The 17,230-nt window shown below is 43.7% G+C and overlaps 1 protein-coding gene across 1 annotated transcript; it reads right to left on the reverse strand.

Annotated features, from left to right (window-relative positions):
• Window positions 1-2,542: 2,542 nt before the first annotated feature.
• Window positions 2,543-11,465, reverse strand: LOC147232304 (uncharacterized). The gene is made up of 11 exons (XM_086149055.1): window positions 11,307-11,465; window positions 7,590-7,738; window positions 6,478-6,666; window positions 5,021-5,082; window positions 4,869-4,922; window positions 4,607-4,705; window positions 4,196-4,331; window positions 3,873-3,991; window positions 3,544-3,639; window positions 3,071-3,181; window positions 2,543-2,990 (listed from the first exon to the last, which is right to left on the reverse strand). The coding sequence occupies exons 1-11, from the start codon at window positions 11,312-11,314 to the stop codon at window positions 2,925-2,927; spliced, it is 1,089 nt and encodes a 362-aa protein (XP_086005181.1). The 5' UTR covers window positions 11,315-11,465; the 3' UTR covers window positions 2,543-2,924.
• Between the last annotated feature and the right edge of the window lie 5,765 nt (window positions 11,466-17,230).

The following is a 17,230-nucleotide window of genomic DNA, read 5'->3' on the forward strand; positions in this document are numbered from 1 at the left end:
TTCAACTGTGTAAAGAGCAAAGTATTTCATAAGAATATTTCATTCATTTAGATCTAGGATGTGTTTTTTAAGTGTTCCCTTTTATTTTTTTGAGCAGTGTATAAGAATACTGCAATAGGTCGTCTCGGTGTTCTGGTGCTCGCTGAGTAACCTGCACTTTTTCGGTCCAAGTTCGTGATCACGTCGGGTTTTCTTGCTTAACTAACCGGACTTGAGGATGTGTGTGTCTTTAAAACATGGACTGCACGCAGCATTAACGTATATTTGGAAGGTGTAAGTTAGCGGTTCATTAAGGATTCTTTTCCAACTCCAAACCTGCCGGTGCAGAAGAGCGCAGTCGCAGGACTTGTAGTTTTATACTGGACTCAAAAACACGGAAACCGTTTTATGAAGGATATTCTTTCAGATCCATTGAGTTAAATACACATCGCATTCCCAGAGCTGATTTATTTTGATAATGTTTATAAGAATAACACTGATGTACGATGCAATTTAGTTGTGTGTGTTTGTTTACACTGTAAGTTGAATAAAGGTTAAAAAAAAGGGGAATTACGGTTAAATGTTGTCAAGACGACCGGACTTGGATTTCTTCTCTTGAACTGAAAAAGCCTCTCAAGCCAGAAGAAGAAGATTTGCCAAAACGATTAAACGCCTATTTACCTGTGAAAACTGATTTTTTATTTTATTTTAATTGTCATTATGCAGGCGTAACAGAAGGCTTAAAAAGGGGCATAAAAGCATTTGGAATAGACAAAGTGTGCACGCGGTGGAATTAAAAGGACATAAACAGAGATGAGAGCTCAAGGTGGGCTTGTGAATACATTTGCAAAAAAGGAAACTGTCACGGCAAGAATCCCCTAAAAATATATGCAAATATATATATATATATTGATCTGTACAGTGCTAAGTCACTTTAATAATTTTTTTGAATTTTTTTTTTTTTTTTCACACCTCATTCTATTGTTTTAACTTTATTTATTTCCTCTGTGGGACGATTACATGTATTAAATAATTCATATTTTTTTTTATATTCTATTCAATTCTATTCTGTATCATAATTGTGGATTAACAGTAAGATAATAATAATAATTATCATTTTATATATATATTATTTTAATATAAAATATAAAATACAGTAAAAACATACTTTTCTCATTATTATTATTGTTTCAATACTACCAATATACAATATATATAGATGTTATCTATACATATTATATTTTAATATAAAATATAAAATACAATAAAAATACTGTTCTCCTTATTATTATTGTTATAATGCCACTAATATATAATATATATAGATATTATCTATATATATTATATTTTAATATGAAATATAAAATACAATAAAAACATTCTTTTCTCCTTATTATTATTACTGTTATAATACTACTAATATACAATATATATAGATGTTCTCTATATATATTATATTTTAATATAAAATATAAAATACAATAAAAACATACTTTTCTCCTTATTATTATTATTGTTATAATACTACTAATAACGATCTAATTACTAATTATTATTATTATTATTATTATGATAATGATGATAATGAATTATTTTAATTACCGGATGTGTTTCCACCTGCACCTTCAATTTGTCAGTAAACAAGTTGCCACTTTCTTTATTTCCCCCCATCCTGTAAATCTCGATTAATGTGTCTTTTTAAACATTTTTTAACATTATAATGTGAGTTTGTGTTAAAGTGACTCTCTGCTGTGCTACATTAGAGCTGCTTGGAATTATAGCGCAATAAAGTGTGTTTTAAATTCAAACTAAAGGCGTCGGCGGCTGCTGGCTGAAACCCAAAGGCTTTATTCATTTATTGTTAAAATATAACTTTTTAAATTTCTATCGCATTTCTTGTGCGACGTGCAAAAGCAAAACTCACATGAGGGAGATCAAATACATTTTTAATTTGCAAATATTTACTTTGCGGCATTCAGTCGAAATATTTTTGAATTTAATTTTCTCCGAAGGGCTTCTATTGTTTTTTTTATTGTTTTATTATTTTACAATCATTATAAAGTCTGTTTTTTTGTTTTGTTTTTGTTTAATCATGGTTTTGCGTTTAATGTAGCTCATGTTTGTGACCTGGGTTTATTCAGATCCCCACAGCTGGTGTGAAATTATACAAAGGATTCAAATCCAAAGGTAAATGTTTGTTCTACTTGATAAAAAAATAAAAAATAAAATAAAATAAATTAAAAATAAAATGGGTTAATTGCAGAGAGGAATTTCCAGCAAGGGATTAATAAAATATAATAAATTAAAATTCTAGAGACTTTTGTATTTATATATTATACATTTCGGCCCAGGAAGGCAAAGAATACAGTTTTTTTATTTCTTAAAGTCTGAACGATTAATTTCAATATTATAATTGTGATTAAAAGTCGTCAACCGTTCCAGGCAAATATGTACATAAATTGAATTGCACGCGATTGAAAGGGAATTTACTTCAATAAATAATTCCTTTTTTAACTAAAATTGTTTCGCATTTACAGTTAAAGGCAAAAAAGAAAACCAAAGATGGCGTTAAAGGACTTTATTTCACGTTAGGCACTTTGGTTGTGTTAGGAACCGCAGAGGTTCACAGTTTTCACCCTTAAAAAGACAATTAAAATTCAATCACCAATGTTTTTGTACATTCCACAAAACGGCATTCGAGTCAAACTCCTCGTCTTCTCCGATTCGTCGTCGCCCGAAAAACCCGACGAGCCGCGATTCACCTGAGCACATGTTTGTTTGTTTCTGTGCGTGATTTCACGTTTATTTCTTTCCTTATTTCTTTATTAAAAAGTAAAGATGTTCCTTAAAAATGTCCCTTCTTTAAGATTAAAAGAGGATTCCAGCCACATTTGGTTCAAAAGGGGTTGGAGTTCACGAGTGTCTGAAGGTGCTCTGGTCTTCGGCTACTCGGAGATGACTTTGTCGCAGGGCAGGAGGGGGCTCACCCCGATTTTCTTTGCGCATTCGTTCTGGAAATAAAACGATAGTTGTCGTAAATGCGCCCCTGGTAGTGTGTGTGTGTGTGTGAGAGTGTGTGTGAGGCGCTCACCATGTAGTTGACAACATTGATGTGGTAGGGGATCCCGCCCAGCTTCTTGCACTTGGCGATGTTCATCCTCTCGGGGTCTCCGGCCGTCAGGACCGGAGCGTCGGGGTCAGCCTGCGGCCCAGAGGGACAGTTAGCTGACCTTCTGGCTCTGACAAAGGAGGTTCTGTAACTTTGGAGATTCCTCGAGCTCTTTTTGACTTGTTGTGAAATGACTCGTCCTGCCAGGAGGAGTACGGAGATGCCTTTACCTCGTCCCTGGACAATTCTGCACTCTTACGGCACTCCATCGCATTTAGTCTACTCAAAGGCACAAGGCCAAGTAAATAATGACTTGTATCTTCTATCGGACGTCTTATTCGGTATCTCATACCGTCGCATTCTCCTCTGATAGCGGTGTGTATGTATGCTTAGTTTGGCACAAAGTCCACTGTCCTCCTGACTCGCCGGTCTGTGTACAAACAAAGTGTACTCACGGGGTCCAGTCCTCTTTGGATGGACAGCAGGTCCGACATCCTGTCGCTGAACCCCGGGGCAAAGTTCTCCGGGTTGATCGCCACGAAACACTGGCCCTGCAAGCACGGGGAGAGTCGGGCGACGACGGAGGCGCAGAAAAAACAAACGAGTGGCTCAAGAGCTTACGTCACATATGCATGTTTACATATGTCGTCAGTAAAAATGACCTTCCCGGCGCTCTTCGAAATCTAAAGCGTAAACTGGCTCGCCGAGTGGACGGGTAAACAAGCCGGTACGACACGGGGTCGGCACATCCTCTCCGGAGAAACCAGACGGAGGATAAACATACCAGGTTGGCGATGCGGTCAGTCACTTTCCACGTGCGCACATGGTTGCTGTACTGGGCGCCGGCCAAGATCCCGCAAAACACCTCCACCATCATTCCCAGACCGTAGCCCTTGTAGCCACCTGAGGGCGACGGCAAACCCATAAATTGGCACCGTAGCAAGGTACCTAGCAAGGCTACCTAGCAAGGTAGCAGACGTGCCGTCGTGAACTTGTTTCGCCCGACACCCGAAGAGGCCGAGCCTGTAAAGGGGGACTCTCTGGGCATTTGGACGCTATGCTCGTTGCTAAGGAACTGTCCTGATTTTGGGAAATCCAACCGCTGACCTGTTTCCTCGCTGCCGCCGATGGGAACTAGCCCGCCTCCGCTCAGGACTTTTTTGGGGTCGGTGCTGAGCTTGCCCTTGGCGTCACAGCCCCAGCCCTCCGGTATGCTGTCGCCACGCCGTTCGTGGAGCTCCACCTGTTTGAATCAGATGCAGCACAGACATGTTCATTCTGGGGAACGCCGATTTTTTTGGGTTTATCAAAAACAAAGTTCCGTTGCAGTACAACATCGAGTTGCTCCCTTATTTCTAAAGCTGATTTTTGTGTCGGAGCAACCCTTATGTTTGGATCCGCAAATCCAAATGATATACGTCCCTCTCAACCTGGGCTGTTCATCTGGGTAAACTTGCCGGACTTGTTCCAGACAAACAGTGACGCGGCGTACAGCGCCGAACGCGAAGGTGTCGTTACCTTTCCGAGCGCCACCGCAGACGTTGCCATGTCCAGGACGAAGCTGTCTCCGTCTTTGGCGGGGGCGGCCACGCTGATGGGGTTGGTGCCCAGAGTGCACTGGAAACAGCAGGCCGAAACATTCGGTGCAGGCGATGCCATTGATTTAAGGGGCGCGAACAGGCCTCTACTTTTGGGGCGATTGATCGTCTTCAATGACCCCCACATGCAGGCTAATGCCGGACGAATGGATTATTTTAAGACGTCAATGACAATTTCTCACCTCTTTGCCACGTGTTGGCACCACCAGGGGGGAAGTGTTGGTGAAGGACATGCCCTGGTGGAGTAAAGAAATTCAGGGAAATCACAGGAAAATTAATGATTGCAGAAGTCCTTCAATCGGTGATCTGTTTTCTTTGGAGGGAGTGGACTCACAATCATGTTTTCTTTCAAGGCCTGCATGGCGTAGTACCCAGCGATACCGTAATGGTTGGAACCTAAGGCAGAAGAAGGAAGACGGACGTGAGGGTTGCGGTCGACCGACAAACTCGCATGACCGGTTTTGCCGATCGGCTCCATCTGATCTCCTTTCAGTGTGTCTTCTTGCAAGCGTCATTATCCATTGTAGGAGCACTAGAACTTCGAAAAAATGATTCTGAACCGATAATTATTATTATTTTTACTATCATCGTCATTATTATTATTGAATTTTGTTTGCAGATGACACTGTGATCTGTCGCGAGAGCAGGGAGTAGGTGGAGGAACATCAACAGAGGCGGAGGTATGCTCTGGAGAAGGTCAAGGCTAGCTGCAGCAAGACAGAATACATGTGTGTGAACGAGAGGAACGCAAGTGCAACGGTGAGGCTACAGGGAGTGGAGATCAAGAAGGTGTCAACAGTTCGGCGCAACGGAGAGGATGGAGAAGAGGTGAAGAAGTTGGTTCTAGCAGGTTGGAACAGCTGGAGAAAAGGGTCAGGGTTGACAAGTGTAGCAGGATGGAAGGAAAGGTGGACAAGACAAGGGGCGACACCAGCGATGCCGTGTGAAGCAGAGCTTCTGAAGGTAGCAGAAGTGAAGATGTTGAGGTTCTCTTTGGGAGTGACCAGGATGGAGAGGATCAGGAATGAGTCCATCAGAGGAACAGCACATGTTAGATGTTTTGGAGAGAAGGTCAGAGAAGACAGACTGAGACGGCTGGGTCATGGACAGAGAAGAAGGATGCCGAGGTTGGAGCTGCAAGGCAGGAGGTCCAGAGGAAGACCAGAGACCAGATATATGGATGCAGTGAAAGAGGACATGATGTTAGTTGTGAGAGAAGAGGATACAGGGTTGGATGGAGGAGGTAGATTTGCTGTGGCGACACCTGAAGGGAGCAACCCAAAGGAGAAGAGGAAGAAGAAGAAGAAGGAGAAGAAGAAGAAGAAGAAGAAGAAGAGGAAGAAGAAGAAGAAGACGAAGGAGAAGAAGAGGAAGAGGAAGAGGAAATAGTAGAAGAAGAAGAGGAAGAAGAAGAAGAAGAAGAAGAAGAAGGAGAAGAAGAGGAAGAAGAAGAAGAAGAAGAGGAAGAAGAGGAAGAAGAAGAAGAAGAGGAAGAAGAAGAGGAAGAAGAAGAAGAGGAAGAAGAGGAAGAAGAAGACGAAGAAGAAGAAAAAGAAGAAGGAGAAGGAGAAGAAGGAGAAGAAGAAGAAGAAGAAGGAGAAGAAGAAGAAGAAGGAGAAGAAGGAGAAGAAGGAGAAGATTGCCATATTATCCTCTTCACTTTGACTTACTCTAGTTTGTTATTCGGTTCCACGTCAGTTGTTTTCACGGTTTTAATGATCCCAAAGTTAGCCAAGGCCGAGCGCAAGAAGCTGAGATGTTGGAGTTCCTTCTGAACGCAGATGTACTCACCGCGGGCCACCACCCAGCCGATGCCCACCTCCTTGGCTTTCTTGATGGCCAGGTTCATGCAGAAGTTCCCCACCACGGGGCCGAGGAGGTTCTCTCCGTTCACGAGCGCCGTGGCGACGCTCTCCTTCTCCACCGTCGGCTCGCCGTCCTTGGCGCAGATTCCAGACTGGATGTCTTTCACGTACATGTCTGTCGGGAGCGAACACGTTAGCATTTGGATCTTCTGAAGAAGGTTGCTGGTTCCTGTCGGTCACTTGGAGACTCCATGTTCGCTTGTATGAACGCTTGTGCGTCTCTGCAGGAAGTCCTGGGTTTTTACGACTGCGTTTCATGGTTACATCTCCCATAAATAGAATTTTTCAACTTATAATAAGATAAGATAAGAACAACTTTATTAATCCCGAAGGAAATTGTTGTGCCAGAGTTACAGAAAATATAACAGTAATAAATAATAAAAAGAAAAAGGCAGAATTAGAAATAAAAATAAACTATAAAGTGTCTCAGTGAAACTATAAAGTGTCTTAGTAAACAAGTGATAAAACTATAAGTGTCTTAGTAACAAGTGAGGTAAGGAGTGCACAATAGTATGAGAAAAGGAAAAATTGTAGTGTAGCTGTTATGAAATGAAATATTGCACAGTATTTTTTTTTGATTAATTTAATTTACTTATTATTATTAATTATTAATTCTTATTTTTTTAATTAATTAATGAGAATAAATAATGTTCATAATAATTGAAAAATTTTAAATTAATTTCCGGTTGGGCGGGAGTGTTTGGAAATTGCGCCGTGGAAACGCCGATGTTGGTGGAAATGATCTCAGAGCGCGGCGCCGCCTCTTGGACATGTAGACTAATTGAGGGGAGATCATTTAAGGAGGGCGGACCCTCTTTTTACGACGCCTTCCTCCTGCGCCGTTCGCGAAAACAAAAACTGGGACGGGACCCGGTCGTCACGGAGACGGCTTTGAAAACATCGTCCGCCATATTGGATTGTTCTACATTTGCTTTCCTTCATCGGCGTCGTTTGTTTTGGAAACGTTTCGCCCTCGGACTCGTTGAAAGTTACGTCTGGAGGTCTACGTCGCGTCGGGGTTGTAAGGATGGTACTGACCCATCCTGTTGAGTCCGTGGCTGTAGTGGCCCCTGTGGTCTCCTTCCACCAGCACCTCGGCCAGGCTTCGGGCGTGATGAGGCTTGGTGCCGACCGCCATCATGCAGCGCTCGATGAAGCCCTGCACCTCCACCTGGCTAATCAGACATCTGAAAGAGCCCAGAACGTTGGTCACCACGCCGTGAAAAAGACTCTTCGGACGACGGCGGTATTTGTTGGAACGAAGGCGATGCCAGGATGACGACTGTGGGATTAAATTTGCACGTAGACCAGGACAAAATAAATAAATCGATAAGTAGAGTTGAATTAATTTAAATTAATCAATGGCTTAATTTATGATCAATTAATTCACATCCATACAGGGTAAATTAATTACGCTAATTCATTTAAATAAACCAAAAAAAAAAATAAATAAAATAAAAAATAATATATATATATATATATATATAATTATAATTATATATAAATTATTTATAAATTAATAAATAATAATTATATATAAATTATATAATTATAATTATATATATTAAATCACATATATATATATATATATATAGTCTTAGTTAAGACAATTCATATTTCATATTTCATTATATTTCTTATTCTTCCTCTTTTCTACTATTATCTATTACTGTTTTGTTTTTTTTTTCTTGAAACTTTGGCACAAAAATTTCCTTCGGGATTAATAAAGTTGTTCTCATCTCATCTCATTTCTCATATAAATATAAAATGTATATTTTTTTAATTTCATATTATTTTAATTTAGTTTTCTTGTTTTTTTTGTTTTGTTTTTTAATAATGAAAATTGTTTAATATAATGTTTATATGATATAATATATGTATATATAATATAATGTTTGTTTGTTTAGAAGTTTCTTAGGACAGTGTACAAATACATGAAGCACAGAGGCAGAGATGTTTGTACCGGATTATAGCTTATAGCTAATTTCCATCTGTAGTCCTGGACAAAACAAATATAAAACTGTATAAAATAGACAATATATATAAAATATACAGATAGGCAATAAAATAACTATACAATATATAAATGTCTGGTGTAAATGTTTTGGGTGTGAGGGTCGGAGGGTATCGTAAAGAAATCTTATAATCCGGATCTCAGATGAATTGTTGAAAAAGATACAAACCCAGTTATTCATTCAAAGTATTCAAAGAACCGAAGGCGTGACTGAAGTTGTGTCTGAATCCTCCAATCAAATGAAATAAAATTGGAAATGAATTAGCGCTCTTTACTTTTGTGCCCGAAGTGACATTTTCCCCAAACCTTAATCGATAGAGAAGTCAAAAAAATGCTAAAAGAAGTACATATGTATTATATATGTATACAGTTAAGCATTTTTAATTTACGCTCTGTATTAAGGCGGTGCAGAGAAAAAGCCCTTTGTTGCCTGATGAGGCCCCTCAGACGGGGAGGGGCCGGGAAGGGGGCCGACCGGAGGCTGAAGTCCACCTCTGCAGCGCCCATCGCCTCAAAAGTGACCGTTGAAATTAAAAGCAGCCGTGATCGTAAACCCTCACCGACGTTACTTCTAAATGTAAGAAAGAGTCGGGACTTCTTCGGACAAACAGCGGCGCTCTTGTTTATTTCGGACGCCGTCAAATACGAGGAGCCGTAAACAACGGCGTCGCTGTCCGAGGCTCAAATTGGTATCACATGCGTGAAGAACAAGGAAAAAAATAGCAAGAAAGGAAAAGGGGAAAAAAAAAGCGGAACAATTACAGAGCAGAGATGCTTTAATGAAGACAGCGGGATGGGCTTAGAACATGTGGTCAACCAATGCGGTTGTCATAAAGTCTGTGAGGGAGAAGATCTAACAACATTTACGCAACTGGGATGGTAAACCGTCATGTGGACGCCAGACTTGAAGAAGAATTAAATCAAGAATCTGTCATTTTTAATTTTTTTTCTTTGCAATTGTTGCTTCCAAGAGAATCTGAAGAATGTGCAGATAAAGTGACTTGTATGCTCGTGCGTGGTGTTCCCTGGAGTTTTTAAGGGGAAAAAAAGGCAAACAAAAGCCCTGACGAATGCGAGGCGCCGTAATTGGACACAGATCCCGCTGAGGCGTCTGGAAGTTGGGCGTCGGCGGGCGCGTCGAGCCGAGCTACGAGTGTCCTGCGCGCCTCTTTGTTGTAAAAGTCCACTGTTTCCAATGAGTTGTGTTTGTTATGGTTCCTTTGTTCCCGGGCGGCTCGGGGAGGGAGGTCACGTGACAATTAGCCTGCGGCTATTATCCCGCACGGAGAGTCGAATGTCGCCGTTTGACTTGAACCGTCCGTTTTGTCCTTCGGAAGCCCCTTTCAGGCCGATTAAATCATCCCTTAACTCGTATGCACTCGTATCAGTAAAGAGTTTGACAAGATCCTGAGATCTAAACTCGCTTTTTTGTTTAACAAGCGACACAGTGGGAAAAATATGACGCGTTTGCGTTTCAAAAAAAACATCCCCCAAAAGAAACCGTGTTAATCCCTTCACCTTTTACCTCCGAGGGGCAAAGTGGAAGGCGAAACAATTCCAGCTTTAGCCCGAGTGTTTTTGCGCCGACGTTGCGAAACAATGTCTTTATCGCCGTTGGTTCACTTTTAAAGACCAGAACGGTGGCCGCAGGTTTAGCCAATGACTGACCGGCCGCTCGGCTCGTGCCAAAGACCCCTCGTCTCATTGGAGGTAAAACATTACTTCCAGCGGAGGCTTCCTGACCTTTGCCTCGGTGGCGGCGCCGCTGCAGCCCGGGGCCGCCACCGCACCTCGACCAATCACGCCAACTTCTGCTGCAGAGCAGGGGGGAGGGAGTTTGGGGGGCCATAATAAGATCCAGACGCCGGGGGCCCCGCTGGCAACTTACGCAAGATATTATGTAAGAACGGGTAAAAGGCGCATTTTCTGTAGGCGACAGGAAATATAGGGGAACGCCAAGGTGGAGGGGAAACTCTGACCCGGGCCTCCTTGTGGAGCGGCGGCCATCTCCAGAATGCGTCTCCGAGGTCAGAGCATTTGCATCTGCTGCGAAAGGCCACCGGAAGGCTTTCGCGTTACAACGCTAACTAGAAGCACGTGTCCGAGGCCTCACTTTGAAGGAGGGCTGGGGGGGAAGAAGAAGGACAAGCGCTCTTTTACGGGCGTTGTTAATAAACGCCGTTTGTTCCTTCGCACCCCCTCTTCAAAATGAGAAAAAAATAAAGTTGATTTCCCCGACCCTCTCTTGATCATCGCCGACCATTTCGCACTTCGTTTTCAGCTTCCGTCCTACCAGATGGACTGAAAGTCTTAAATTAGAGGGGAAAAAAATAAAAATGCAAATAATAATTTTCATAATGCCGAACATGCAGGAGGGAGGGGACTTTAAAAATAGCTTTCTTTCGGTCTCGGCTGTTAAAAACAGCGATCACAACCCAGTCATGTGCGGGTCCAACACAAGCCCAGGGGGTCCCTGGGCTTTTAGCTTCAAATAGGAAAGGTGCAAAAATATGTATAAATATGCGATAAAACTACTATTTTCTAGATCAAATTAAAAATTGCAAAGTGCAGTTGGGAGTGAACCACGAAGAACGCCTCCTCCCCCGTAAGTGGAAACTCTAAATCCCCAGCCGCCAGGTGACTGTCTTCGCGTGCAAACACGCGTTGCGTGCAAACACCGCATCGACCGCGCACTCCCCCCCCACCCCCCCCCACCCCACGCTGCGGGACCGGCCCCTCACCTGGCCATGCTGCTGGCTGTCGTGCGTCCACGCTCGTCTCGGCCGCGGCTGCTGCTGCTGCTGCTGCTCCCACTGCGGTCCCTGAACGCCTCACCGGCTGCTGCTCGTCGGGAGCCGCCCCGTCCCGGACCAGGTAGCCCGGCAGGGGCGTCTGTGGGCGGGCCGGAGGGGAGGCCTCGTCCCGGGTGGGGGTGGGAGTGGGGTGGGATCTTGCGTGGCGGGTCGAGGGGCCCCGCCGTTGTGTAATCCTACACCTGAGGACTGTTTGGCATCACAGTTGCGTGACATTCCCACCCACCCCCACCCGACACACACACACACACACACACACAGCTTTACTAATAGGCGGATTCACGTTGTGAAAAATGTCAAAAATAAAATAGCGCTTCCACTTGGCAGCAACAAGAAGGTTCCTGATCGGTCACAACAGCGTAGCGATTAAGTGTCAATAAATATGAATAGAAAAAGAAATAGAAAATAGCAAAAGAAAAAAAAAACATCCACAAATAAATAAACATAAATAGACGGATAAGATACATTATTATAATTCCCTCCTCCAAACCTTTTGACTTCCGTTGATGTAAATGTGTTTATCATTTTACATATGTGATTTTTTGTGGTCACTTTTATTTTTTCATTTGCCCGTTTAAGACCTTAAAACACCTGATAGCCTTAACCTTGACAATTTATATTTTATTGTATTTCTTATTCTCCCTCCTTCCTACTATTATCTATTATTGTTACGTCTTTGCTTGAAACTCTGGCACAACAATTTCCTTCGGGATAAATAAAGTTGTTCTCATCTCATTTAAATCTTTGTTTCTAATCTATTTTCCGTGTAAACGTCCGCGTGGCGTCCTGGAGTGTTTGATAAGACGCCTTAAATAAAATGTATTATTATTATTCCCGATCCCGCGATCGAAGGGTAGAAAAGCGCAAAAAGTCACAATAGAAAAAATATGCAAGAATATGCAAATAGACAAAAATAAATATAAAGATAAAAAATGCCAAAAATATATCTATAAAGAATTCAATGCAAGTTGTACAGTAGCAGAGGCGGGGAGTAAAAATAAGATAAGGTGTTTTTAAATATAGGAATATAATATGAGCGTACAGTAGAGATCGAGGAAGCGTGTCGGTGCAAATTATTATTATTATTCTTAAAAATGCATGCATCGTCCAGATGTGTGTGTTTGCGGCGCCGTGCACGCTCAGGGGTCAACCCCGCCTCTCGTCCAATCACAGCCGGGATAGGCTGCGGCCGCCACGCCACCCCGAAGGCACGACGAGCCGGAGATAATGTATGGAAATGAAATGAGACACCAATTATGGGCTTCGTTCTGCGTGAGATTCAGGAGACGCCCTGAAATTTGATGTTTCCCAGGAAATCCATTGATGCTGCAAATTTGACCAAAAATATAAACAAATAGCTCTAAATGTAAAAAGAAATGTGAAAAATCTTGGACGTTTCTAATTGATTTAACCTTCATTCAACCAGGGGAGGCCAGTAAAAACGTCTCTGTTGGGAAAAAGTAAATGACAAATCATGTTTTTCAAGCCACTCGCGACAGAAGGAAGTAAAAAGATAAATAAATTGCAAATGAGTAAATAAAAAGAGACGGAAAGGCTTTGCAGGAACGTAATGAACGGGTAAAAAGTGTGTCAATCATAGATCTTATTTTTTTTTGGAGAACTTTTCAGGAGCCAAAGAAGCCTTTTTGTAGCTCCATGCTAACTTATTTCTGGGTGACGATCCCATTTTGGTAAAAGCTGAATACGCGGTTTCCTTGTAGCTCTTTATTAACGTGTTTAATAATCGCTTTTGCATTTGATAGTTTTTCTAAAAAGAAGGCAGCGCCGCGCCTTATTGTTCAAAGTCTTGTTGTTTAGCACGTAGCCGCGGCCGCTCCAGAGGATCTGTGTTTGATTTGCCCGTCGGTTCACTCGTGGGCGTCGCCACTCCTCCGTCGAAAAAAACAAAAACAGATGACGGAAAGATTCTCCGTCCATTGGATCCGACTTGCATTCGTCGGCATGACAACGTAATGAGACCGGAGGGCGACGGCGGACGAGCGTGGAATTCCTCGACCTGAACCGCCACATGTCGGCTAATTAGCTGTTACATAACAAACGTTGCGCGTATTTCTAGAAAAGAACCACCGGTACGCGGCACCGAGACGATCCGGCGGTGCAGAGTTGTGTCAGCGGTTCAAAACCCACCCTGGAGCCGCCGCCCGCCATGCTAACGCAGGAACTCCCAGGCGGCTCAGCAACCTCTCGCCTGCGCGCAGCTTTCAGATAGTTTTCGGCTTGTTTTCCCCAAGCCCACAGAGTGTGTGGGCTTGGGGAAAACAAGCCGAAAACTATCATTCGTAGAGCATTTTTTTTGACCTCTCGCGGCTCCGCGAGGTTTCATTGGAAGCTATAAAACTGTCAATCACATGCACGGATTCAAACAAATGAATCGTCACCCTGAAATCATCAGGAAATAGGGTTGCGCGTTTGACCTTCTTCCACGCCTTCCATCTCTTTGTGACACCACGGCTCTTTTTGTTACGTCGTCGCCGCCTTGTGACATCACAGCTTCAGTTAAGCTGGTTTTTAAACCCGCCTTTCCGGAAATACCGTTTAAACGCTGGTTGTTTTTGCGGGCGTCTCCCAAGGCGTCGAACGAGTCCCAGAGTCGCGATAGCTCGAAATAGTCATGTAGTCCATGGGAATACACCTGGAGTTTGAATCCAGTCAATTCACGCCGGAGGCAGAAACGTTGGTGCTTCTATGATACAAATGGCCACCGAGCCGGTTTGGACATGAAATGAGCTTCCTTGATCTCCCCGTCAAAGGTTGATGAAACAAGGCGGCGCCCTTTTTGACAGCTTAGCATGTCTCTGCAAGGAAGCCGTTATTACTTGCTTAATTGCGGTCTTAAATATGTTTCCAGACCTCATTTGTTTTCAATAGTTTGTTTATTTTTGCTGCTGATTTTGAATGCTAGCAGTTACCTAAGTACCTGGAGCTATTTTGAAATCTTGTCGCTGCTTATTAACTTGTCCTTTTCGCAAGCACCCGAATATGAAGAGCTCCCAAGTTTTGTGTCACATTCCCGTAAGGCCGCACTTTCACTTTGAAAAACTAGTATGTTTTTGGTTTTGGTAAAAAACCATTTTGTCCATTCAACTATAATTCAGGCATTACCCGTAAGGCTAACCCTGCATTCTAGAGCCTCTTCCATCCGCGATTGGGTGCAAGGCGGGGTTTCCCTTCCCAATGCGCCGCGCGCAATACAACTTCCAAAAAAGTCCACCTGAGATGTACTCCCTTTGCTATTCATTTTTCCAGAGGCTAGAAAATACCGATGTTCCCAGATTCCTTGGCTCACAAGGTGCTCCCATGGGAATTCTGTCCTTGTCTTTGAGGCGTTGCCTTCAGAAGAGTCCGACCTACACTTGGGAGCCAGAATGGAGTGCAAGAAGTTTCCAAAAAAACGGCAAATGTAGCCCGATCCAAGATGGTCGTCGCTGGCGAAGACGTGTCTGTTCGCTTTCTGGTTCCTGTGACAACTTTGTTTTAGCATCACAAACGGCGTACGTCTGGGTAACGGAACAGGAACCAATAAATGCTGTGGGTGGAGGACGTCGTAAGCCTTATTTAGTTCCGCTGATTTAGTTTAGAGTGGCCAGGAGGCGGCGCTGCACAGCACAGGTCATTTCCATCAACCCCTTTGGACGAAAACAAAAAGGGAAAAAAGGTCTCGACCAAACGTATGTTTCTATCGCTGGAAATCCCCCTGACTTGATCTCTTCCAGTGAAGAGACGCCGTCATGCAGAGCCAAAAAGAAAAAGAACAATTCCCGTAGGTGCGTAGAACTAGTCAGCAACCAAGAGGAAGTTTCTGCAGGGCTGATCAAACCAGACGGTCTGGTTGTAGGACGGCCCACAGTCCTCACAATCTCACCGTTCAGCTTCACTTCACCGTGAGCTTCCTTCGTTTCCAAAGCCTTTCAAACGTGGCCGTTGTTGTTTCGTCCTTTTGGAATGAGCTGATAATAATGTATTGATAATAGTATTGATGTATATTGAATGTTATTCAGGGAGATTCCAGTTGTTTGTCAATGATGTCGCATGATCGCATGCGAAATTGGCTAAAAATTCATAAATAATCCTTTAAAACAAACTTGAATCCATGACTTGAATTGACTAAAGGTACAAATGTTTTGTACTTTTCTGCGTGCACTTTATACTCCAGTTTGTTTGTTTGTTTGTTTATCCTGCACTTTACTGCTAATGTCTAATGTTATTTTGTTCATCTCAACTCCCTCAAAACGTCTCCATTCCTCTGCATGTCCAGCTCATTTGGAGAAATTGGCAATAAAGCTGATTTTGACTTTCTTATGTCCCGAAACTAATGAAAGGAACAACTTTTTCTGGACTTGTTCTTCTGAAGATGCTTAAATGTTGTGGTAAAAGGGTTTCCGGCCTGCGACCGCCTCGGTCCCCTTTGGGTTCTAGATAATCTAGATAAGCTGTTGGAAGTTAGTTGACGGGTCCGTGTTAAAGCCGCCTCTCGCCCGGTGACAGATGGGATTGGGTCCGACCCTACAATGACCCCGAGTGCCAGTATAGGTAGCCTAGCAAAGTTTAACTAGCAACGTTTCTCAAATGATCCGTGGCTAGCTTAGTGTATCCACAAAGCAACAAATTTTATTTTATCATCTTCTCCGTATTCTGATGTTGTCTTCCTGCCTTGGGGATCTCCACTGAGCTTAATATATTGTCGGAGCAGAAGGAGCCAGTTTTGTTGACACTCATTGACACTGTGCTACGTTCATAGACGTCTTTGTGTACCTGTGGTGTCTGACGGGCTCAATGTCCTGCGGTGGCGTTCCTTCTTGCGGCCTGGATGCAGCGGTCTGCCACTGAAGTAGCTGCTTCAAGTCATGCAGACGACGGCAGGGATCGGCCATGATGGAGCTGCTTTCTTGGTCTTTTCCCGTCCGCCTCAGAGCTTCCACAACACAGGGCAGTGCAGACGCCAACGCAGGGTCATAAAAAGTCCTTAACGGCGCACATACCAAAGGACCTCGGTCTCCTCGGGAGGTAGAGGGACCTTTGCCCTTTTTATACAAGACATCTGTGTTGTTGGACCAGTCCACCAGTTTGCGATTGAGGTGAACACCAGGGTGTCTTTACTCCTTCGCAATCTCTGGATGTTCACGGTAGTCAGTCACATCCCACGCCCTATCGGTGAGGTAGTCGATGGTCCGTGCAGCCGGGCTACAGTCGACCCCTGCTCCTTCCAGCTTCCCCACGAGCAGTGATGGCCGGGTCGTGTCGAAAACACCGGAGAAGTCAAAGAACATGGCTCTCACAGTGGGAGAGTGACCCGAGATATGGCCCTCTCCATGGTGTTCATCAGGTGAGCAGTTAGCACTAGGGGCCTGAAGTGGTAGGGCTCCTGGAGGTGCGAGGTCTTTGGCACTGGAACCGCACATGATGTTTTCCACCCAAGTGGAACTCTCTCCACAGGTAGACTCAGTTGAAGATGTGCAGGAATACTCTGCAGAGCTGATCTGCACAGTCTCTGCACAGTCTAGAGCTGAGGCTGTAGCCCTCCCTGCCTTGATTCTCCTCAGCTGTTTCCTCACCTGGTCTGTTTGTCGTGGAGAGGCAGTAGGACCTGTGGAGTGTCTCCTGCTTGATGAGGTGGAGGGTGCAGGTTGGGGTGTCTGAGATGACCGAGCAGGGATGTATGGGGGAGGGAAGGTGCAAGGAGGCTACTGTTGGACACAAAGATGTTCTGGGGGCGTGGGAGGAGGTGTGGTAACCAGTGCAGACCGGTCTGGACTTGAAGGGACAGCGGTACCGTCAAACCTGATGAAAAACAGGCTCAGTTCATTTGCCCATTCCCGGTCTCCAGATTGCAC

Source organism: Fistularia commersonii, chromosome 7, assembly GCF_037954325.1.
Source record: "Fistularia commersonii isolate RoL2024-O1a breed Wild chromosome 7, RoL_Fcom_v1.0, whole genome shotgun sequence".
NCBI lineage: Eukaryota > Metazoa > Chordata > Actinopteri > Syngnathiformes > Fistulariidae > Fistularia > Fistularia commersonii.

What these genes read in the sequence shown, in the direction of transcription:
- LOC147232304 (XM_086149055.1), bottom strand. An exon ending in CCACGGACTCAACAGGATGG is followed by an intron (nt 6,667 to 7,589) that starts GTCAGTACCATC and finishes CGCTCCCGACAG; the next exon opens with ACATGTACGTGAAAGACATC. An exon ending in CTGCGGTGGCGCTCGGAAAG is followed by an intron (nt 4,332 to 4,606) that starts GTAACGACACCT and finishes TGATTCAAACAG; the next exon opens with GTGGAGCTCCACGAACGGCG.